General features: G+C 40.2%; 1 protein-coding gene across 1 annotated transcript in view; it reads left to right on the forward strand.

The window, feature by feature from the left end:
• RBM20 (RNA binding motif protein 20) overlaps positions 1 to 25,548 on the forward strand; it is a 122,216-nt gene that overhangs the window by 69,776 nt on the left and 26,892 nt on the right. The window contains exons 2-10 of the mRNA XM_063133250.1: positions 8,064 to 9,222; positions 11,988 to 12,049; positions 12,673 to 12,767; positions 13,556 to 13,647; positions 15,213 to 15,356; positions 16,082 to 16,213; positions 17,258 to 17,337; positions 18,910 to 19,606; positions 21,391 to 21,489. Coding sequence (XP_062989320.1) covers positions 8,064 to 9,222; positions 11,988 to 12,049; positions 12,673 to 12,767; positions 13,556 to 13,647; positions 15,213 to 15,356; positions 16,082 to 16,213; positions 17,258 to 17,337; positions 18,910 to 19,606; positions 21,391 to 21,489 — 2,560 coding nt within the window. The remainder of the gene's footprint in view (positions 1 to 8,063; positions 9,223 to 11,987; positions 12,050 to 12,672; positions 12,768 to 13,555; positions 13,648 to 15,212; positions 15,357 to 16,081; positions 16,214 to 17,257; positions 17,338 to 18,909; positions 19,607 to 21,390; positions 21,490 to 25,548) is intronic.

Genomic DNA, 25,548 nt, shown 5'->3' on the forward strand with positions numbered 1-25,548 from the left:
GACCATATAAAAAGGAGGACAGTTGTATTGAAAAGGGAATTTCAGCAGGTGTCATTTGCATATATGGAGAACCTGGTGAAATTTCATCTTCATCACAACAGATAAAGCTGCAGGTGCCGTGCCCTCTTTTATATCTGGTCACTCTAGTATAGCTCCTGCAGCTTTACCCGTTGTGATGAAGAGGGAATCTCACCAGGTGCTGCATGCCTACATATGACACCTGCTGAAATTCCCTTTTCTATGCAACTGTTAAAGATACAGGAGCCCTGTCCTCCTTTTCATAGGGTCACCCTATTGTTGTTTGAACAAATTACTATTTTCTGTATTAAGAATAATGGGGAAACTGCAGTTTGTACAAATCATAAATAGAAACTTTGAACTTCCTCCTGTCGTGTGCAAAGGGGAGGGGGAGTGCACTAGCTCGAGGTGCATTGCAACACATTCTCATAACTGGAAGCTATGTTTTCTCATTGTGCCTAAACCAGGCCTCAGTGTCTAAAAAAAGTTAGCAGCCCTGATCATTTTTATCTGTGATAGAAGATAATCTCCTCCACCCCCAGTATTGTGGCCCTAAACTGATTACCTCTCTCAACCCCAAAGATACTTTTAATTTTTCAAATAATATGTGGGAGAAGCTAACCATGTATCCCCCTCCTGACACACACACACACACACACACACACACACACACACACACACACTTCTTCTTGTGTCCTAAGAGAACCAGAAGCTGCACATTTGAACTGAGAACAGTGCTAAAATTGGAGAGGGTAGCTAATGATGCAAAGGACTGCGTGTGAAGGTGGGAAAGAGAGTTCCAAATCTACAGACAGAGGATCTGTAGAGACATTGAAATCAGTGGTATCTGAGTTAGTCTTACGTTCCATTGATTTAATGAATCTACTAAGGGCATGTCTAAACCTGCTGATATCCCAGGGATCGCCCCAGGATCATCCCTGTGCATCCACATGATGCACAGGGGATCCCGGGATCAGGGAGGGATGAGCCTTCCCTTTCCTCGGGATATTGGCATACTCTTTAATCCCGTTTTTCCCCGCAGTCTCAGGCTCGTCCCGAAACCACGGGACATGTGGCCATCCATCCCGGTTTGTCCCAGCTCCTCGTGAGTAACCGCCATCGGGGGGGGGAGCTGGAAGATTTTTTAAAAAACACACACACATTTACCTTTGTACTCAAGTGCTTGAGCACTCATCTTTTAAAAAAACCAAAATTGCGGGCGCGATGTCCTCCGTCCTCCCGGGATGTCGCGCACCACATGTAGACTGAGGGGGAGGATCTCGCAATCGCCATATCATGATATCCTCCTCCCTCCCTCTACACATGTAGGTGTAGACATGCCCATAGTCTCTATCCAACCCAGTCTAATGAGAGAGGGAAAGAATCCTGTGAAGTGTAGCATCAAGGCTTCTGTCCAGGATGCCCCAGGATGGTTGCATATTCTATTCTTCAGAAAAAATATTAATTTGTCTACTAAGAGTTATTTGAGAACCTCTTTTTTTATTGACATTGTAGAGTAGTCTCTTAAGATTAGTGTCAGTAGCACTTTTGAATAGCTGGATACATGTCGATTTCATTTCAGTTGACACTGGAGTCTGTTCTGTTCATTCTTCTAACAGCCTCTAGATTATTCACAGGTGGGAGATACAGAGACCTTTAATATTTAGTACATTTCATCATATAGTTTGAGGCTGCTTACAAAAATAATATAATACAATACAAAGAACAATATAGAGAAAGGAACAAACAACAATCAAACCAAAAATAAAACAGTATAAAAACAACCATAGTGAAAACATTATAAAATGTAATAAGAGGCCAGAGTGAAAGAAAAAAAACTCAGAAGGATTGTAAGTAATTATGCAAGCAATAAAATCTAGCCTTTTTATATAAGAAGGTTAATGCTGCAGCAGATGGCAAACAAGGAGGGCTCAAGATAAACCTATCTAGGTAGGGAATTCCAAAGATTGGGTGCGGCAACAGGGAAAACACTCTCCCTTGTCCCTACCAAATGTGGGTTTGGACAAGATCTATGTCTATTAAAAGTAACATCTGAAACAGATCCTGTCATTAGCTTATTGGTCACACATGCTCCAAAATTGAGTGGTGCTACACTAAACAAACCGTAACATAACCTCACCGTCTGTTTTGCTCCTAACCAAACTAATATTTGCTTTTGCAGCAGAAGCCATTCTTTATGATAGCTCTACCAGCTGAGCTGTTTATATTGCTTTTGCAATGGAACTTTGCATTCTGAAACAATGTCCTTAGGGATAGAGCAGTCCTCTCAGATTAACTGGTTTTATTTATTTATGGTGTGGAAAGCCTCTGATGCATTCAGTACTTACTATGACAGCACGCAGAAGGGATGAATGATTTTACTATATCTCTCCAGTGCCCATTCCATGTGTCTAACAGATAGTTGGATGTTTTACAAAGTTATTGCAGCTGTTGGACTATTCTGAGTTGTCTGCTAATGTGTGCTCTTTCATCTGGTTGAATTAATCTGTTAAGAACATTATTTGTTTTTGTTTTTTCAAATCATAAGGAGTGAAAAGATAATCCAGACTTTTTAATTAAAATTATTTGTTGATGTTTACTAACTCAGTTTTGAGTTCTGTTGCCTTAAGAGCATTTGGTAAGGTGAGCAGACTATGGATGAGGTCTAAAACAATAATTGTAATTGTTGTGATGCCACGTAGCCAAATATAAGATGTAACATTCCAGATGTTAGCTACACAATCTAGCTTTCATAGTATATAATTAGGCATGAGTGTGCCTAATTCTCTAGTAGAAATAAACAACATGCTTGGGAGTTTCCGATCACATCACATATGTTGGAGCACTAAGGTTTGGTACATCATGGCTTGAATCCTGTAAAGCTGAGCACCCTCAAGTCTTGACAGGAAGTTTTCTAGTTTGGTAGAGTTGGGGAGTAGGTTTCAGCCTCTTGCAGGAATAGGTTAATGTTAATGGGCCTGTAATATTTTTCAGCATTTCTTTGTATCTGCTTTTTTCAAGCAAATCTAAGGAAAGCTGTCTCATAAAATCAGTTGGAATGTTAAGCATGGGAAATAACAAAAAACAACCAAATTTTTTTGGGGGGGGGGAATTCAGCAGGCGTGAAGTCAGTCGTTTTGAGTCTGTTCCAATGATAGGGAACTGTTTAGCTACATGACAAACCACTTGTGCAAACTCATGCTCATTTTCTATTAAAGATTTAATATCATGGATTTGAAATGTTTATTTTTCCATTATCATGTAGTTTTCTAGCATGGTATTATTAAAATGGAGCGTATGGATGAGAATTCAATATCTATTGCAGGTTTATCAGTGAAGATCCTTTCCACATTAGGATCCTTACCTCTACTGAGACATTATTCTTCTGCAATCAGCTGGGAGCAGAATTAAAATTGCGGTTCCATATGACACACTATAGCACTGTATGTCCCATAAAAATCCCACGATGCCCATCCCTATGAGCAAACTCATAAGAAAGTTTTCTCAGAAGTCTCATTCAATAGAAAGTGTGCTTAGGATTGCAGTCTTCAAAGGTCTTCGTGTTTGATATGCAACTACTGTGTTTTGCAGGTTCCCTACCAAGCCACTGGCATTAGTGAAATTGACCCTTGTCATTTCCGATTTGCACCCAGACCAATCCCATAATTTCTTCAATTTTTATTTTATATGGGCAATTGTGCTTTATTGAAAAATGAATATAAAATGAAATAATAATTTATTTGTGCACTTTCACTTCAGCTATTTAAAAGGGGGTAGATCTGGCAGGGGCCACATGGCAGGACAGGATCATTATAGTGCAATCAGGAAATGCAGGGCAAGCAATACAGAAAGGCGCCAAGGGGGTGGGGACATTAATCTGATCAGCTACTTCTCCTGCTAGGTACATCAATAGCGCTTTGCAAGTCCACAGTGGACAAGCTGGCACTGCTCTTATATTTAAAATCAGAAAAATTGGGACAAAGTCTTTAACAAATTGGAAGGACCACACAGAAAATGCTGCTATGAAAGGTTTGGCATTGGTTCTTTAGATTCTCCACAATGCTGAGTGAATTAATCACAACAGTTCCCTAGAAAACATCTAGTCCAAAAGCAAACCAAAATTCAATTGTCAGGTCTGCACTAGGGGAGAGTCTTTTTATTTTATTTTATTTAAATACTTAATGACACAGGGAGCATATAGTAAATGTTCTTCTCACTTCGTTATTCAACCAGAATCTTCCTCTTCTTCGTATAAAAGCAGGATTCTAATTTGTAGGAGGCGATAGAGGTGGGAAGGCAAAGAAGCTAGTCGACAGCTAGGCAGGAGGCTAGCTAGTGGTTTCACTCTCAGTGCTGTGGAACTTCTAAAGAGATATAGGCATCACCTCTGAGTGAAGATCCTAAACCCATTTACCTGGGAGTAACCACAGTGAACTCAATTACTGCATTAAATTGTTGCCTGCAAATATTATTTGATAGCAGACAAAATGCCGATGAAGCGAGAGTGTTAAACCAATTCATTTTTACAATCTCCGTATGGTTATTTGGCTCACGATCCTCACATAAATAGTCCATTTCATATTGTGAATACTATAAGATGAATAGTAAGAAATACTGGAAATGGAGAAGAACCATTTTGAGGTATGCTGATTATTTATGGTATAAGTAAGTGAAGTGTGTAAAATCCCACAAATGAGGTTGCAAATAATAAAAGCAGCTGCAGTCATTCCTCCCTAGCTAACTGGCTTCGTCGAAACAAAAGGCTGTATTGCTCACAGAGGGTAACTTGCAATTACCACATTATAAATGAAATTTCCTGAATTAGAATTATGTAACTTGCTTGGAATGACAAAGCATTGTAATGTATATGTTCCATCAGTTACTCAGTTGACATGTCACTGCTGTCAAATTTTATCTCCAAAGTAGGGCAGTTTAGCTTCATAATTTAAATGACGGAAAATTATAGATATTTTATTTTGATTAAGTGTGGAAGTCTGAAGCTTTGTGAATCATATAAAGTGTGGATGTCCAAAAGGCACTAAATATACTTTCTACAAATATGCATTTCAGAAATATGCATACAGAAATATGCATATAGGGAAAAAATCAATTGAGCTAGAAAAGCTAGCTAAACTTTATGTAATTATGGGGATCTCTTGCCAGAAATGTTTTCCTTTCCTAATCCATTTGTAGTTAACAAAAAACAAAACAAAACCCAGCTTCAAAACTTATTTCTCCATTGGCTGGTTCCAAATTTTCAAGGGACACAGCCTCAGACCAGGGCTTCATTAAATAAGATTGGAAAACTAAAAGCCCACTTCCAAAATGTCATTTTGAAAAGGGGAGGCTTGTTGTTCTAGCTGTAGTAGTAGTAGTAGTAGTAGTAGTGGAGGAATCATTCATCTCTCTGGGGAAACTACTATATATCATGGTTCTAATTCAGTCATGAGAATATTAATACTGATCCTTAGTAATTTTCACAGGCTCAAGTGCTCAATTACATTCATCTTTTGGGCCCTTTTTAAATTGCCTGTACCAGTTTATATTTTTATTTCTCTGTATTTACCATTTTTTAAAGATGTTAATTTGTTTAAATACTAAGTGTGCAATCTTACCCCCAGATCTGCCGGCTGGAGGGGGTTAGGATACTGCAGAGGTCCCTTTCTGCTGACAGAGAGAGCTCTACTCTTGGGGTTTGTAATCAGTGGAAGGCTTAAAATGTGGCACTCTGGGGATGGGGCAGCTTTGGATCTGTTGTCCCCAAAGCTCCTCTGTTCCATGTGATGGCTGGGCATAGGTATTTTCTCTCCCAGAGAAATTCAATGAGGGGAAAATAAACAGACCAAGATCTGCTAGAAGTAAAAGTGCCAAAAATTGCTCTCCATGCTTCTTGTATTCTCACAGAGTTCAGGATGCAGTGGTGGCTTCACAGTGGATCTCCACACCAGGTTAGGAATGTTTGTGGCATTCTGCACACTCACTAATAATACTATGGGTTGAAATCAGTGGGACAAGGTAGTCATAACTTAGGTCTAGCTGATTTCAGTGGGAATTAAGTTACCTAGTCTTGATCCAACTGCATATGCCTCAGTGCTCAGGTAATGATGAAAAGATGTGTAGGGGGTATCTTCATGGCACTGCTTTGCTGCTCCTTCCTCTTGAAACCTCTCGATATCGCAGCTGTGGAATGGGACCAGGAAATCTCCATGGCAGGATGGAGTGCAGGCTTTCCGACGGCCATTTGGCTCATCCGGCCTGCCCTCTACCCGGCCTTGCGATTCTTCTGGCAACCTATCAGCAGTGGCCATCTGCCCCGGAACACTTGCAGCTCGATGGTGAAGCAAGGTCACCATGGTGGAAGGACCATGGTGACCTCACTTCAAAGCAAAAAGTCGGTATAAGTCCCCGACTTCTTAAATTTGCAACTTTGGAAAAAAAGCCCCGTGGTAGCTGCAAGTTGGCGGCTGCATCATATAACCAATGCAGCACCACTGTGCAGACACTGCAGGGCATATAAGGTGTATAGACATCTCTTGGAAAGACTACATGCAGAGAAGTACCTGCACTTAAAGTATACATTGCTAAAACGAGGGAAATAGGAAGCAGGGCCGTTCCTTTGGCTCTGCTGAGAGACCAGCTTCTTCTCACTCCACTGCCATTTCTTCAGCCTGCAGCAGCAGCAGAAGCCCTGCTGAGGAACCAACTCCTATTGGCTACACCACTTCTTGAAATGTTTCCATCTCAGTTTCTCATTATACCAACTCAGTAACTTTAAGAACTTGTATGTGAGTTTGCTTTTTTCATCTTCCTTCCCCATCCAGTTTTCATTTTGTGCCATGTCTTTTAGTTTGTAAGCCTGATGGCAGGGACTGTCTTGTGTTTTTTATTATCCATAAGCTTCTCTGAGAGCCTTGTCAGCTAGAGAAGGGGCTAAATAAATAAATTACCACCTTCTTTGGAAGTCATACATAGGGGTATAGTGCTAAACAGTAAACTTCTAACTGTTTACAGGGCCACTTTAAAAGCCCTATCCCCACATATTGCCAGGTCAAGAGATGGGTGGGGAGGACTTATCTAATTTTTTGCTGTCCATCTTCATGTCTTCTCCTCCCTTGTTGGTTTAAATGAGGGTGGGGAGTGGGTGGGAATTAGATATGCCCAAGCAGGGCAATCATGGTTCCCACCTTCCAGAAGAAAGGCCTTTGGATCCTCCCCTGTCTTGCTCCCATTTTGGGGCCTTCCCATTTTGGGGCCTTCCCCAGCCTACAGCCAGCAGTAGTTACACGGATAGAAAGCTATGTGAGTGTGACTGGACCCTCCAGGACAGACATCCCCCCCCACACACACACAGTGAAGGCCCTCTGCCTCATCCTAAATTTTCAGGGATGGCCGTTCCAGGGGGCTATCAGAACTCATAAGAACCGGTGTAAAAAGTACTGGGTTTGTACATGACAATATTTTGCTACCACTAACCACTTTGTTGTGAATGTCCCAGAGAACTTCAGCTATTGGGTGGTATTGAAATGAAATGAATAAATATTCAAATTGAAAAGCCTATTGCCATAGTCTAGAGTTGCAATTTAACAATTCTTAACAAATGCAGTGTACATGTCTTGAATTTTTTTTATAGTTATTGTGTACAAAAACAGGTACAATCCAAATTATCACTAGTTTATTTGGTGCAAGGAGAGTGGTCTTCTGCTAAATGCTCCATAAAGGGATTGAAGCAAAACTCATTGGAGTCAATGAAGTCCTTTAATTGACCTTCAAATTGGTTTTTGGCTTAGGTCCCAAATGAACATAAGCCCTTTTTAATCTTTGAAACACTGATCTGCCTTTAGCATCATAACTGAAATGAATATAGTTCCAGACACATTAGAGGATGGGCTGGGTTAGCAGTATGTCATAAATCACTTTCCTTCCTTCCAGGGGTTTAGCAAGGAAAGCTATTAGGGATAGCATCTTACCGCTTAGTCATGATTTGGTGACAAGGGACTACTGTTAAATATTAATTAAAACTGAAACTATCGCCTGTTGTTTTGCAGTGCTGCCAAGCTTCTGGACAAGAATCTATTCACTGTCAGCACCCCGAATCCACTGCTTCCTTCTCCCGCAAGTCTTCAGCTTGCTCAGCTGCAAGCCCACCTTACCCTGCACAGACTAAAATTGGCTCAGACAGCAGTCACCAACAACACAGCAGCTGCAACTGTCCTGAATCAAGTTCTCTCCAAAGTGGCCATGTCTCAGCCACTTTTCAACCAATTAAGACACCCTTCTATGTTCAACACCCCTCAGGGACATGCTGGAGGGTCTGGGGTTGCCAATACTAGATTTCCACCCGGTGGACTCCATTTTCCACCACAGAACCCTGCTATAGCAGCACCAAGTGTAACCCTGGGGCCTGTAGGCAACCTTCAAAATCAAAACCCAAATACTGTGGCCATAAATCCCTTTGGGAGTGTAATATCTCAGACAGCTGGACAACATGCTGTAGTTATGGGTCTAAATAAGACTGGCATCTCCTCTGCTGCAGGTGGGTTTTATGACTATGGTAAGCAAGCATTTCCCTCTGATGCTGAAAAGTGCAGCCAACATGGCTTTGTGACCTGTGGATCTCATTCAGTCCCAACTTCCTCTGGAGGTGGAACCTACGATGGACATTTTGGTAAACATGACAACCAACCAGGATTCCAGAAAGAGTTTTTTGGAGCTACTTCTAAAGGCCAGCATGCAACTAGTATACAGACTTTGACTTTTGCTGGTGACCCACATAATACTCATCATACTCATCAGATTATAAATCAAAAAGGAGAGCCGGGTCCTGTAATACATGATATAGAAACAAATAATAACTGGGAAAATCCTTCTACTTTCTCTAGCCAAAGCAAGCCTGACATCATGCCCAATGCCAGCATGTGGCCATCAGCAAGTGTCCCATATGAAATAAGAAACGATCTCTATAATCCTGAAGAACCAACACCTGACACAAAATTTAGCACTGGTGCTCCACATGTTTTCAGTAGAGCCAAAAGCAGTAAACAACATTTCAGTAACTCACGAATGAGACAGAAGCAGGAACCAGTTGCACACGATTTGTCAGTGAGACCTCTTCAGTCTCATGAGCTAAATGACTTTCATAGTATAGAACCTCTTGGTTTCCCCCACATCTGTACCTTATGCGATAAGAAGGTCTTTGACCTAAAGGTAAGTTTGAGACAGACTTGGGCCTGCTTCTAGTACTTAGAAGTGTGGCTCAGTAAATGGATTCTGTGGGATCCTGATACCAGTTGTGTCAGTATTAAAGCCCTATTAGATTTGTTTACTTTGTGTATTTGTTTTTATTTATGTGTTCTTACATACTTTCTGGAAACTCTTGATTATTTTCGGGGAATCAATCCAGTTTCCTTCCTCTTTCACAGTTAGAATGATATTAGACGAATTGTATCAGCTGTCTAAAACTGCTAGGGTTGTACAGATATGACTTTAAGAGATTTGGCCAATGGTACTGGTGAGAATGATTAAGTTTGAATCCCAGAATCTATGTAGAATCTCTTAAGAGAGAACCTTAAAACACTTGAGCTGCAATCCTAAGTATCTTTCGTTTGTGTTCCACTAAAATTAGGAAACCTTCTGTCAGTTGTACACCGAGCAAATGTTTGGTATGGATGGATTAATGATAAATGTAGCTTATTCCTGAAATACTGAACTGTTTTCAGGTCCTTGGAGGGGCGGGGGGGGGGAACTGATATTAAAACGTCAGATACATAAATCTATATTCTGCATTGGGCAGGTACATGGAAAGGTTCTCTCATTCATTTGTATCTAGTACAGTCTTATGTGGCCTGACCTTCTCTAGCCATCCAATTGTGTTCCATTTATATAGAAGCTCAAACCTGTTTTATAATTTTGCAAGATGGCTGCATTGGTAAAATGATGTGCTTTGTCCATGAGAAAGTATTATCGTTATTGGAGTCACTACATATTTCCTCTGACAGGGCACCCATATGTCCTTAACCACAACACTAATAAAAGAAAGATCTTTGTCCCAAAACCCAAGCTCTGCAGCTCCTTATTTTGTCATGGTACTGTTGTAATCACTAGTTTCCAGTACTTCCCCATCCCCAAGTGGCATACATTTGAAACCCAATTCATATTTGTAAGTGAGGGGAAGAGAGCACATCATCAGGTCATTCCTCACTATGGTTTGACATAGTGAGAAAAGAAGATTAATGTAGCAATGGGTTGAGGTATTTTTAGTTTTGTCACTGATTTTTGTGCTAGGAAATGTTGGTAAATGAGCAAAGATGTTTTTAGATGCCACATACACTGAGGAAGAAAAGATGCTTTACAAGTTTTATGGGTACTCAAAGAAGCTTAAGTAAATTCATCACTTTAGAAATGTCAGTATTGACTTTTGATAGAGTTTTCTCCTACTCATATTTTGAAGTTACAAATGTAAAGCCAGTGAGCAGATGGGGCTTCCTCACTCCTACAAACCTCTGTCTGTGACAACTGTCCAGAAATTTATTTTATTTATTTATTTGTAACATTTATATTCCACTGAATATAATAGAATCTCTCAGTGGTTTATGACAATTAAAATACAATATTAAAAACACAATACTAAAGCATAGCATTAAAGCACAGCATAAAAACAACTACAATAAAGGGGCAGTAAAATGGAATGGCATAATTAGTTTATTTACACCCCAGGGAAAGCCTGGGTGAACAAGTGTGGAGGTGTTTAAAAGATGCCACATCTTCTGCATCCCGAACCACACAAGGGAGGATTTTCCAAATGGTGAGTGCCGGTACAGAGAAGGCCCACTGTCCGGGTACTTCATTGCGACATTTCTGAATGACCAGCAGGACCTCCTCTGCTGATCTTAAAGGTTGCCTAGTTATGTATAAGGAAAGGTGGCCTGGTAGGTATTCTGGTCCCAAGTTGTTTAAGGATTTATGTGACAGTAACATAAACTTGTATGTGGCTTGGTAACTAATAGGCAGCCAGTGCAGTTATTTTAATACAGGTGTTATGTGAGCATAGCTAGGTGTCCCAGTAAGCACCCTAGTTGCTGTATTTTGCACTAGCTGCAGCTTCTAAACCACACACAAGGGCAGCCCCACATAGAGTGCATTGTAGTAGTCTAATAATGAGGTCACCAGTACATGGATCACTGGTTAGGTTATCCCTAACCAGGAATGGGCATAGTTGGCGTACCAACTGAAGGTGGTAATGGGTACTCCAGGCCACTGAGGCCACCTGAGCTTTCAGTGACAAAGATGGATTCAGGAGCACCCCCAAACTGCGGGCCGGCTCCTTCATAGGGAGTGCAAACCCATCCAGCACAGGCAAACAGCCCAAATGTCCAGTCTTGTTGCAGTGCTCCTCCAGTGACATTGCTGTGGGTGGGCTGAGCAGTTCCAACAACTATTGCCAGCCACAATGGCATCCTTGGAAGAAGCACAGCTGGAAGGTTTCTGGACTCCAGCTTTGGCAGAGGTTTAGAGGTATTTGAGGGCCCAGAGTTTGAGTGTTCGCATAGTGCCCTGCATATTACAGAATTTAGGTTAGTCAATCCACATCATTTAGATTAACCACATGTCGAACCTTCCATTCTCTTGGCTGTTTCAGAATACAAAATCATTGATTTCCTTGTAAACTTTGGAATGATATAGAATCCTCCAGAAAAAAGGGAACTACTAATGTGTGTTGTTCATAGGACTTTTTTTAAATAAGCCTATCCATAAGAAGAGCCATGCTGGATCAGGCCAGGAGTCCATCTAGTCCAGCACTCTGTTCACACAATGTTAGTCCAACTTAGAGTGGGCCATGATTAACCAAAGTCCCATTCATTTCAGTGGATCCACTTTAAGTAGGACTAAAATTGGATACTACCCACTTGTATTTATTTTCTTCTTTCATTTCCACTATTTTATGATATATTTTTCTCTATATTTTTACCTAGGACTGGGATCAGCACATTAAAGGAAATGTTCACATTCAGAAATGCATGGCTTTCTCAGAGAAGTGAGTATTAAGTACTGAAATGAATCTGCATCTATAATAAAGTGACTAATCTAACAAATACCTTCAATACCATCTATATATACTCCTTTTCGAACATTCTGAACGATTCATAAAACATTTCACTCATAAACACTACATAAATGTAGATTCTGACAAAGAATATAGGAACTTTTAGCAAATAAATGAAGGTGAGTTTGTATCTTTGACAGACAATGCATGCATGGCAAACACAATAGCAAGATATGGCCTTGAATATTGAGGTCCCTATTACTTGTCTAGCCATTGAAGTCTCTGGACCCAATATTCTGTCAATAGATCTACAGGTTCTGTAATCACTATATTTGCATAGACAATCTCACACATACTGCTGTTCTTAGAGATAGAAGGAATGTCCAGATACAATTCCCATTTGAAACTCCTAGCTTCACGCTGATCTGTACTATTTAGGAAGCCATTATTCTGCCACTCCCGGATGATGTTCTTGCTGGACCTTTGCAGCCTAAACCCTCAAGAGTTGATGCAGGGAATCTCAAGAACATCTGATAAATGAGTATTTACTTCAACATCTATTCCAAATGTTCCTGCTGTGTTTCTGAATTTCAACCTCCTTTTTCCCCTTTTAGCACTGACGTTCGGTGTGTATTAAATTCAGCAGAAGGAATGTTGCACTCATCTTCTCCAAACAACACATCTGTGTTTAATCTTCCTGGTACTGAAGGTAAGTGACATGCACACATACATGCAAAGAGAACATAATTTCAACTTTTAAAAAAGTTGGCATTCTGCTGTAGCAAGTAGATATGTTTCATTGGCTGTTTATGGGTACAAGACATAATGACTATACATTAATACATTTATGTTAGAAGTAAGATAAGGTTTCTAAAGTGTACAGTTCTGGAATCATTTTGTTAGAATATTTATGGGAGCAAATAACAAAGATACAGGTTGATATATTTACAACTGTTGCGACCAAGGGCCTCCCCACAACTTTTTGGTCAGCTGCATGCAACTAGTTGCCTGTTATCTTTGCCCTTCTCCTTGCTGGATATCTTCTTGTGCTAGCCCATTTCCCCAGTCCTTACACAGCATTGTTGGGACACAAAACCTGCAAATTTAAAGTTAAAACTTCATCCATCTGATGAAGTGGACAGTGTCCATGTAAGCTTATGCCAAAATAAATGTGTTAGTCTTTAAGGTGCCACAACACTCTTTCTTGTTTTAACTTCACATAGACACAGAGTTAGAGCTGGAAAGGCGTCTTAGAACTGTGGAAGAGAGTGCAGTGTAAATATTAAACAACGTGTAGCAGCTATGAAAAAGAAAAATCCATGCTAGCAATCATTAGGAAAGGATGTCATCAATCGGATTTGCTTTCTCAAGGTTTGAATGGAAGGTAGAAAGATACTGCTTACATATTTAAAAAGGACGTTCATCTTCATTTTTTTTTTTGCAAAGCCACAGTTTACACATTTCTAGATTTTCACTGAATGTGTGCCATTCCTTTAGATTACCCTTTAACAGCTGGGTCATCATACAACTCTACATCTTCATTTGGCCAACCAGGTTCTACATTCTCTTCTGTTCCACCTGGAGTAAATGTGAGTATACAATACTCAATGTATTATTTTATTGTATTTTCAGAAGTATGGTTTGTCCTTTAGTTCTTGGTGAACATAAAGGTTTGCTTTAATGACATTAAAGCAATATCCAGTTGCTCCTAAATGCTGGTTTGCATTTCACTTGGGGCTGGGCCCATACAACATCCATATCCTACATACGTGCTTGTTCTCTGTTCCAGTGAGATGTAGCAAATAATAATGATTCATTGTAGAACCAGTACCTCCCAAATTGTTTTGCCAACCATTTCTTTGTCCTAATTTTTAACCTGGAAATGAGCTCTTCATAGCTCCTTGTATTGTAATGTCCCTAACACTTCCTGCTAACAGTCTGACAACCTTGCCTGCAAGCCAGATCCAAATTCTTACTTAAATTCTTATTGTTTTGGAAAAATTGCTCTGAAAAAACAGCATATACTAATTTACAATTATTTTTGTAAGCAATTAGGAAAAGGTTTTCTTCCACATCATGCACAGGTGTTAATCACAAAAAACAAACACATTCGAAATAAATCTATGTTTATATGGTTATATAGTTCAGTTGTGTGTGCGTTTTATTATTGTGTAGCTACAGTGAGACGAACAGGAATTCTTTGGCACAGCTGTCTAATGGTATTCCTTTTGATAATATATTAGATATATGTGATTAAATCTCATCGTTGTTGTTGGTATTGAACTTTTAAACTTAGTTTTAACGGATTGCAGTTTAAAGTATTTGGCCATGGAATTTGGCAGAATCTGCCAGGTGGAGCCAAATTTTGCGAATCCCAGCTTTCATTAACAAATTTCTAGCCCTGATGTTTGTAGAGTGTTGCTTGAAAATATGCAGGGAGTCTTCTTAGTCCAGAACTAGATGAACACTGCAGTGCTTATGTAGTACTCCATAAAAAGATTGAAAGAAAACTTTATGCATTCTTACTCCTTTTGTATTTTTCTAGTTATTTTGCTTAGGATGGGGGATGAGGTTTAATTCTAATCATTTTTTCTGCAACTAAATTGATCCTGAAGACTCACACTGGCTGAAGATATCAACAGTAGCTTAAGGAATCATCTTTAGGGGGGAAAGGCCCATCTTTAGTATGATTTAGATAGTGCTTCCTCCTAGATTCAAAATTTGGGGTTACACCATGCCAGCATTAATTCCTGTAATTTGTCACTGTGATATGCATTAGACATGCAAAGCAAATATTACTGTATGGACATAGTAGGCCAGATGTTCCAGGTGCCTCAATCACTGACCTATGATGAATATCTAACATAGATCTGTCTGGGATAGAAAGATTGAAATGCCATTCTGTCCTAACTGTTGAGCAATGTGTTTATAGTTACTAAATCTGAATGTATGAAAACTGGGATGTATGAAATATGAAATGAATAATTAGGGTTAAGGGGAAAAAACTAGGATTAAGGGAAAAAAGGCAAAGTGAGTTTGTCTTTAAGGCTTGTCTTCATATTCAGAGGAGGTTAAGGAAATGATTTTAAATGCATACACTTAATTGGTGGCTGTTTTATAAATCTGTATCTAAAGTTATTTTTAATAATTTTAGCTGCCACAAAGGAAATGTACCCCAGGTCGGGTAGTACATATCTGTAATCTTCCTGAAGGAAGCTGTACGGAGAATGATGTCATCAATTTGGGACTTCCCTTTGGAAAAGTCACTAATTATATCCTTATGAAATCTACCTGTCAGGTATACTTTTTTGTATTACTTACAATAAAAGCATACGTATGTGAAGATATTTGTTGGGTTTTGAAAATAGATTCTGTATGCTTAAAGTGTAGTTGTTATTGCAAAAGTCACTATCCTTTCAAAATAATGATTTCTTTTTTAAAAATAAAAGGTGAATTAAGTATACATTAGTTCAGTTGTCCATTTTAACTTATTTTATTTTCAAGTTCCAACACATTTTACAGGAACTTTGTCAGAATGCAGTCTCATCTATTGAATTCAACTATTGTAGGGTGTTTTTTGGTGTGTTTTTTTTTAAAAAAAAGCAACCAAAGATCTTGTCACTTGTTTATATTGCAATCTGAAACCAACACAGAAATGTCACATAGGAAATTATACAACTATACAAAATTTCTTTTCTTCTGGTGGGAGTCTCACCACCCATTTTCTCTCTTGCCTGCCTAGGCTATTGGAGCAACTATGTAGTCAAATCAGGTGAGACATTTATCACAAAGTTTCAGTGCAAAGGATTTCAAAGTCTTGACCATGCAGTGGCCCAAAGGTCACTCTACAATGTCCTATCTATTGAACTCGTAATAGCGATCCAAATTATTTAGATAACTTTATATTTTATTCTTTAATACCTCACCTTAATATACTATGAATCTGAGGGTTTTATCACATTTTTCTTGTTTGCTATATGCTCTAAAATGTGAGAACAGTAAAGTATTTCTGTATTATACCAGGCTTTTCTAGAAATGGCATACACAGAGGCAGCTCAGGCTATGGTGCAATACTATAAAGAGAAGCCTGCCATGATAAATGATGACAAGTTACTCATTAGGATGTCTAAAAGATACAGAGAACTTCAGCTGAAGGTAAAGCAGTTGTTCTGTCTTCCTGTGAAATCTGGATGTTAATTGTGAACTGGCCTTCATCTGTTTTCAGATAAAACTTCATTAGTGTGTTTTTCCAGCTTTTCCTTGCAACCATGTAATTATTTATACATGTATGTATTGCTCATGGGAAGAGATAGTTTCTGCTTAGACTGATGAGATTTTAACATTATCAAACAAACAAACAACAATAGCCTATGATTGTATATCCCTGTTCTCTACAAAGTTTCACCCAGCTAATTCTGAGAAATATTATACAGTTCCAACTTTCATTTTCACACATAGTAGGCTGGAGGAGCAGTCCCTTCTAATAAACTTTCTGTGTAGACCAAATCAGTGGTATGTGATACAATTCCCCCCCCCCCCAATTTTATAAATTGATTAGTAACAGTGAATGGATGCCAGTTGCATATATAATAATAAGTAAGGTTGGCTGTTTCAAAGTTGTAGATAAGCGGCTATGAATTGAATCTTTGGGGAGTTGCTAAAAATTTTGGGGGGTTGCTAAAATTTATTTGTGTATGAACAGTTTTCAGTAACTTTGTTTTTTTCTTAACTTTAAACAATGTAAGGATAACAATGCTATTGTATAAAGGTAACAATGCTATTATCTTTATATTTTAGCAAATAATCCAATAAAAAATTCTACGTAATATAGCATTGAAATAACATTAATTGTGCTTTTATTTTCTCCCTCAGATATTTCAGGTCAAATAGACTTTTTTTTTTAGTTTTGCCTAGTGCTGTCTATAACTGTTTAGATATTGAAAAAACTGGCTACAGGAACATATTACATTTAGGCTCTATCATTTTCAATATATAAATTGGATTCCAGAAAATAAAGTCATAGTTCTATAATCCCCAAGTTGATATTTTAATTATTTTCTAATTCAGTAGTATTCTCTTATTAAACACAAAGAATACTGAATCATAGCATTTGTGCCTTGTTAGTGCTTCACTTTAAATAGCTTTGAAGTAAAAAAAATCATTTTCAAATATTAATAAGTTTATTTTTATTTGGCTTAGAAACCAGGTCGAAATGTAGCAGCAATAATCCAGGACATCCATTCTCAGAGAGAATGGGACATCTTGCGAGAAGCAGACAGGTATTGCATAATTATACTAATTTCTGTCCTGTTTTTGTGACATAAGTCAAAAGCAAACTAAGATTAGAACACTGGAGAGAGATGCTATTCAATGCTTTTAGATAATTTTGGAGGAAGCTGCAAAGTTTGGAAAAAATATGCATTTAAGGCACATCGTTAAGGCTCAGGCTAGCAGCTGCTACTTCCATTTTTACAATTTAAAATCTTCTTGTCCTGCTTGAACAAATTAGAGAATTATAAATAGCTTTCTGCTATAGCTTTAAAACATACATGCTGAAATTAGAGATGGATCTGTCCATTTCAGTTTCACTGAGTTTCTTATTCTCAGAAATATATCCAGAGTACAAACTACAAAATAGGTTTTGAAAATGTACAAGAAAATGGGTAAAAAATATCCTCCAAAAATAAATTAATTTGTATCTATGTCCTCTAGACAGTGTCTGGTGGGGACATAGGAATTCTTGGTTTTCTGGCTCAGAGGCACTCTTCAAATACTTGAAGGGTTGTCACACAGAGGAGGGACAAGATCTCTTCTCAATCATCCCAGAGTGTAGGACACGGAATAATGGGCTCAAGTTACAGGAAGCCAGATTCCGGCTGGACATCAGGAAAAACATCCTCACTATTAGTGCAGTATGACAATGGAACCGGTTACCTAGGGAGGTTGTGGGCTCTCCCACACTGGAGGCATTCAAGAGGCAGCTGGGCAACCATCTGTCAGGGATGTTTTAAGGTAGATTCCTGCACTGAGCAGGGGGTTGGACTCGATGGCCTTATAGGCACCTTCCAGCTCTACTGTTCTATGTTCCCCTCCCCTCACAGCCAGCATGGAGTGAACTGGAGTGGCTGCCTCTTGGGGAGTGAAAAGGGGGTGGTCTTGGGGGTGGGGGAGGAAACCCCAGAAGCTGTTTTAGACAGCTTCCTATGCAACGCATGTCCTCCCCCTCCCACTCTGAAGCTCCCCAGGTAGACCATCAAAATCGAGCATCTAGCAACAACTGCAGGGTGGATGAAGCACAAAGGAGAGGATCTCCTCTGTCCTTTGACTGCTCTGCATTGGATACTTGTATGTTGCCGAGTTTGGGGGGCTTACAATTACCCAGGGCGCTTCCCATAGAATTGCGCCTTTACGTTGCAATCCTTTCCTGGGAGTAAGCCTCATTGAACTCAGTGGAATTTAGATTATGATTTTCTTCCCCATGTTATACTTGTATTTAATGCATTGGAGTGATGCTGTATGAATTACTGTGAACAGATAAGATAGCTAGATAGATATTTTGACCAAATATCCATTCTGTTGAACACCACTAGAGTTTGATTATATGGTTGTATCTTACTGTTTCCATACATGATGATGTTGTAGTAGTTATACAATATGTTCAAGTTATCTGCTTAGTCCTAGACATAAAGCAACCATGATATTTACCATTACTATATTGATACAATTTGCAATACATCTTACTACTTCTAGAGATAGATAAAAATCATGAAAACTGTTGTGGCACTTGAGGAACAAATTAGTTTATTTACAAACTTTTATAAGCAACATTCTACTTCTTCCTTATACAGTAGGTATGGACCTGAAAGGCCTCGGTCTCGCAGCCCCATAAGCCGTTCACTGTCCCCAAGATCACATACTCCAAGCTTTACTTCCTGTAGTTCCCCTCACAGTCCACTGAGTACAAACCGGACAGACTGGGGAAATGGAAGAGAGACATGGGATCAGTCCCCTTATTCCCGAAGGGAGGAAGAAAGAGAAGTAGTGTCATGGCGAGAGAATGGGGAAGAGAAAAGAGATAGGACTGACACATGGGTGCATGAGAGAAAACACTATTCACGCCATCTGGACAAACTAGACTTGGAAGAGCGTGTTGAAGGAAGCAGAGGGCACAGAGAAAAACACTTAAGGGGGGGTTCACCCAATGCAAAGGGGGCTCATAGTTTGCCTGGATATAAGAACAGAGAAGAAGACTATTACAGAAAACCATCTAAGCAAAAATCTGATAAGTATCAAAAACAGTCACTAGATGCAGCACCAAAGTGCAAAAGAAAGGAAAAATCAAGATCAAGAGAGCGCAGACATTCGCACTGTGAAGACTCTGCTAAAGAAGAAACATCAGAACAAAAGCCCAACAAGATGGCTGACAGTATCAGGCAAAAGCAAAGTGATAAGGAAAAAATTAAGGACAATGACAAAAAAGCAGAGGAAGAGCTGTCTTGTGCCTCTGTAAAAGTTAACGTGAAGAAAGGAGGAGGAACTGAGAAAGAGGTAATAAGTCATTTAAGTTGTTATTGAAATACTATGAGAGCCTTCTTAATTAATCTGTGTCCCCTTTATAAAAGAACTTCAGTGATTCTGTGAACTAAATTGCACAGAAAATGTAGCTCCCACCAAAACCATGTCTCTCCATCTGTTGCTTACTTAGGGCATAAAAGTGTTTCTGCAAGTCAGGTGAAGAGCTGACTTGCATTCATACCATCGATGTTTTTTTGTTTTTGTTTTTAATACTGGACTGTGGTGCTGATCTGTAAGTCACCGTTCTGTCATTCTGCCAGAGAATGACCTCACTAAATCACAAGGACATGCAAACCAAAGCCTCTAGTAGAATAGAATAGAGAAAGAGGACCATGAGAAACATATCGCAACAGCTACACCTATGCATATTAGAAGTTATCACTATAAAAGGAAAATCACATTTGATACAATTTGCATAAAATCCTTCAGTGTAAGATTAAGAAAAACTGAACATCCCTGCCCAGTTTTTCATCTTTACATGTGCTGGGAAATGTCTTATGGTTTATCATTTACAAAGTAATTTTACAATGTTTTCCTTTTTCAGTACAGTCCTGTAGAGTAGATCACTTTCATTAGATCACTTTCATTTTCATTTTTCAATTTCCACAGAACGCTGAAGTAGAGATATAGTGATTTTAATGTAAATAAAAGGGTCACTGTTTCCATTGACTTGACAGTGACAAGTTCTCCAGAATATGGAAGATAATCCATTAGTTTTGCTCTATTTCAGGCAGTGAAGCCTAACCTTAACTTATATCAATTAAGAATGAATGACTTTAACAACTTCTTCCCTGCATTTTCTGATAACTCCTATCTTCAGAATTATTACTTTTCCTCCTTGTGGTTAGGATCCAAAGAGCTGCTTAGGCTCATAGAAGGGCTTTTAACTGCTCAGAAGTTGACCATTCTGTGATTAGTACTTCTATATAACAGAAGGAGCTTTTTTTTTTAAAAAAAAAAACTATTTTAAAAGTTTCAAAAGATTGCATTATTTTATAGCAGCCTACCTCCAAACCTCATGCCCAGGTGGACTATAACTTCCATCATCCCCAACCAGTACAGCCAATAATCATGCTGGTTAGTGAATGATGGGCCAGGTTGGGAAAGGCTGTTCCATGCCTATCCATAGGATTTTTTTACCTTTGGCAGTGGTGATGGTATGGGTATTTAAACCAGAAAATGCACATGGCTACCTTCACAAAATAATGTTACCATTTAAATTTATGATCAAGTGTCACTACTATTATGCTGAAGACATACAAAACATTTTTAGAGCAGTGGGTTGGATTTAGAAGCACCTTCAATGTTTCAATCCAAATGTACTGGTCTTCTCCACGGTTGAACTTTGACATAACTGGTTCTTAGGTCTTGCAGAAGCAGCTGGCTAGCCCAGTGCTGCTTCAGTGGTGACCCATCATGTCACAAAGAAAGTGTTCCCTTTCCCCACAGTCACCAGAATAGTTTAGAAAACAAAAAATCATGCCTCTTAGTTCCTTTGTAATAAGACAGCAAGTGACTTGATAAAAGTACATGAGGCAGTCAAATTTAAAAACAAAAATGAAACAGGCTGCATGCCTGAAGCATGGAGGGAAGAGCAGCACTCACAGTTGAATCACTAATTTATTTGCTGTTATATACATCTATCAATCAAATTGTGAAGGTGGGAGGAACTGGGCACACACCATGATTGAGGAATGCACTGTGAGTTCACTTTTTATACGACATCTGTCTTCACCCATAGACAATCTCTGTCTTAGGTTGAAAAAAAAGATTTTAATGTGGAGAACAGCCCTTTTCCTATAAATAAACTGATGAAAGAAAGAGAAGATTCTGTGGAAAGCACAAGAAAAGAGAAGGTGAGTTCTAGTCACAATAAAGAGGTACAATTTATCAAAAGCCTAGATCAGTTGGTCATGAAACTGACCAGAGAGGAAGTGAACCAGGGCTTAATTCTAAGTGGTGCCTAGGACCTAGTGTGACATATGGGTGTTGTTGAGCTGATTGGAAACAGTGGCTATAGAGCTATCAATTTTTATGTATATTCAAGTGGGAAATAGCTATGGAAGTCCACCACTTGCATATTTGACTTTAAAAGAGGAAACTTCTCCAAAATGAGGAAACTGATGAAGGTGAGGGTCAAATCTCAGGTAGAAAGTATTCTGCAAGTCAGAAAAGGTAGCACAAAATCTAACGTTTTTGAGTTCTTTGAGAATGTCAGAAAGCAAATGGATGGGAGTGATCTGTTAGGCATTGTTTATTTAGACTTCCAAAAGGTTTTTGATAAAGTCCCTCACCAAAGACTCTTCAGCAAACTAACCAGTAATAGGATAAGAGGAGAGGTCCTTTTATGGATCAGTAACTGGTTAAAGAAAAGAAAGCAGAGACTAGGGGCATATCTCCATTTATCCTTGGGTCAGCTCGAGGTTGTCCCTGTGCGTCTAAATGATGCACAGCTGATCCCGGGGTCAACTGGGGATGACCTCTCACTTTCCCTGGGATAAAATGGACAGCATTTATCCTGTTTTTTCCCGCGGTCACGGGACAACCCCGAGGACTGCGGGTGGAGTAGCGCAGGCTCCTAGGTCTCTCTCCTCCGCACAAGTTGTGGGGCTTTGCAAACGGGCACGGAGCTGCAGAGGAGGGTTCCATGCCCATGGGGGGGGGCATCAGTTTTGCCATCCCCAGGATGGCTGCTGGTGCTTTTTGGTGCTGAGTTTTGAGGGGGATGGTTGTTTTTACTTACATTTTGTGCAGGATTGCAAGTGTGCGACCAGCTCATGCTTAAAAAAACCCACTCGGCACTGGAGCATCCCTCCTGACTTCCAGGACGTCGTGCTGCCGTGTGCACGCTGGGGCATGATCCCCCATCCCAAATAGCTGATAGGTGTAGATGAGCCCCATGAAGAAATAATCAGTTCTCACAATAAAGGGATATAAACAATGGGGTCCCCCAGGGATCAGTATTGGGAGCAGTGCTTTTTCATTTGTTCATAAATGAATTAAGAGAGAGCAGTGAGGTGGCCAAGTTTATTAACAAAGCCAAATTATTTAGAGTGGTTCAAGCAAAAAGGGATTGCGAAGAGCTCTGAAAGGATCTCTCCAAATTGGAAAAATGGGCATTAAAATGGTAAGTATTGTTCAATGTAAGCAAGTGTAAAGTGATGCCCGCTGGAGCAAAAAATCTTAACTTCATATATATGCTGATGGTGGCTGACCAAGAAAGAAAACTTGGGCTTGTGGTGGATATTTTGACGAAAATGATGCCCCAGTGAACATCAATTGTAAGACTAATTCTGTGTTGCGGTTAATTAGAAAAGGAATAAAAAATAAAACTGCCAATACTGTAATTCCCTTATAAAAATCTGTGGTGTAACCACACTTGGAATACTGTGTACATTTCTGCATCTCATAAAGCATATCATGGAGCTAGAAACTGTGAAGAAAAAGTCAAGCAAAATAGTCAAAGGGCTGGAACAATTACTCTTTGAACAGAGTTTATATGAAGTTTGGAGAATTTTTATGGACCAGTGGAAAATTGCTTGAGAGTCTTGGTGAATCACTTAATGTGTTTTGTTCTACCAATAAAAGCACATATATAGCCTTTATTTTAATATGTATATTCAATGAACAAAAAACCTACGGTTTATAAAACAATGTTAAGGCCCTACACTTTTCCACCAAGCACCAAAAAGCGGGGAAATTGGGAGTTAAGGCTCGCCAGCCTTAACGCCACATCCTCCCTAAGGAGGCAGAAAGTACCAGTGAAATTCTCATTCTGCCAAAGCAGATAAACCATGAGGACAGGATGGAGAATAGGATATGCAGAGGTGACTGTGGGGTTGTGGAAAACTGATGACGAACAACTTAGAGCCACCTACTTCTTTTTTTGTTTAGAGCAGCCCTTCCCCAACCTGGTGCCCTCCAAAGGTGTTGGACTGCAACGATTGATCATTGCAAGTCAGTATGTCCCATGGTCAGGAATGCTGGGACAGCAGGATGGGGAACGTAGGGCGGCGCCTCCAGGCAAGCCCCCCCCCCCACCTCACCCTGCTTACCTGCTCTGTCGTCGTTGGGCCCGGCCTTGAACAGAGTGCCCTGGTGCACCCAGAAGCAAGGCCACACTTGCAGCCTTGCTTCTGGGTGGACCCAGGGGCTCAATTCAAGCCTGGGCCAGGTGACGACGGAGCAGGTAAGAACCCCACACACACACCTGGCCCCTTACCTGGACCTGCTGCCACCGCTGCACTAAGTGCAGCAGCTCCAGCCAACCCCCCTTCTGCCTGGCCCCTTACCTGGAGCTGCCACTGCACAAACTGTCGCACCCCACAACTTGCCTTCTCCGTCATGGCCTGACCCATGCTTGAATTGAGCCCCTGAGTCCACCCAGAAGCAAGGCTGCAGGTGCAGACTTGCTTCCGGGTGGACCAGGGCACTCGATTCAAGCCGGCGCCCAGCGACAACGGAGCAGGTAAGTGGGGTGGGCTGGGGTGGGGGCTTGCCTGGAGCCGTTGCTGCAGTTTGCACAGCAGTGGCAGTGGGTCTAGGTAAGGGGCAAGGCAGGAGGGGGTTGCTTACCTGCTCCATCGTCCCCAGGCCCAGGCTTGAATTGAGGTTCTGGATGGACCAGGGTGCTCAGTTCAAGTCCAGGCCCAGTGACGATGGAACACGTAAGTGGGTTGGGGCTTACCTGGCAGCAGAGCCAGGCAGGAGGGGGTGGGGTTTCTTACCTGCTCCGTCGTCGCAGTCCAACATCTTTGGAGGGCACCAGGTTGGGGAAGGGCTGCTCTAAACAAAAAAAGAAGTAGGTGGCTCTAAGTTGTTCGTCATCAGTTTTCCACAACCCCACAGTCACCTCTGCATATCCTATTCTCCATCCTGTCCTCATGGTTTATCTGCTTTGGCAGAATGAGAATTTCACTGGTACTTTCTGCCTCCTTAGGGAGGATGTGGCGTTAAGGCTGGCGAGCCTTAACTCCCAATTTCCCCGCTTTTTGGTGCTTGGTGGAAAAGTGTAGGGCCTTAACATTGTTTTATAAACCGTAGGTTTTTTGTTCATTGAATTTCATGGCTTTTTGTAAAGGATAATGAGCCCTTCCCTCTTTTAAATGCGGTTACTTTAGTATAGCTCCTGCAGCTTTCACTGTTGTGATGAAAAGGAGATTTCACCAGGTTCTCCATATATACAAATGACACCTGGTGAAATTCCCTTTTCATCAGAACAGTGCACGCTGCAAGAGCTATACTAGAGTAATCAGATACAAAAGAGGTCACGGCTTCTGCAGCTTGCACTGTTGTGATGAAGAGGGGATTTCACCAGGTTCTCCATATATACAAATGACAACTGCTGAAATTCTCTTTTCTATGCAACTGTTAAAGATACAGGAGCCCTGTGCTCCTTTTCATATGGTCACGGGCAGGGGGCTGGTGACTCCGATGTCAGTGAATCCATGGGTACATAAATCCTACAATCCTATGCAAGGTTAGACATAAAATCCTACAATTCTATGCATATACCTACGGATTCATAGAGCCACTGACATCGGAGTCACCAGCCCCACCTTGTGACCATATGCAAAGGAGTACAGGGCTCCTGTATCTTTTACAGTTGCATAGAAAAGGGAATTTCAGCAGGTGTCACTTGTATTCATGCAGCACCTGGTGAAATTCCCTCTTCATCACAGCAGTGAAATCTGCAGGAGCTGTACTAGAGTGACTCCATTTAAAAGAGGGCAAGGCTCCTGCAGCTTTCACTGTTGTGATGAAGAGGAAATTTCACCAGGTTCTCCATATATACAAATGATATCTGCTGAAATTTATATTTATAAATATAACTGTAAAAAATTTATATTTTTTACTTAATTAACATTAAAGAATGCACAACCATTGTGCATTCTTTAATGTTAATTAAGTAAAAA

The sequence above is a fragment of the Elgaria multicarinata genome, chromosome 8 (genome assembly GCF_023053635.1).
Source record: "Elgaria multicarinata webbii isolate HBS135686 ecotype San Diego chromosome 8, rElgMul1.1.pri, whole genome shotgun sequence".
In the NCBI taxonomy this organism is placed as follows: domain Eukaryota; kingdom Metazoa; phylum Chordata; class Lepidosauria; order Squamata; family Anguidae; genus Elgaria; species Elgaria multicarinata.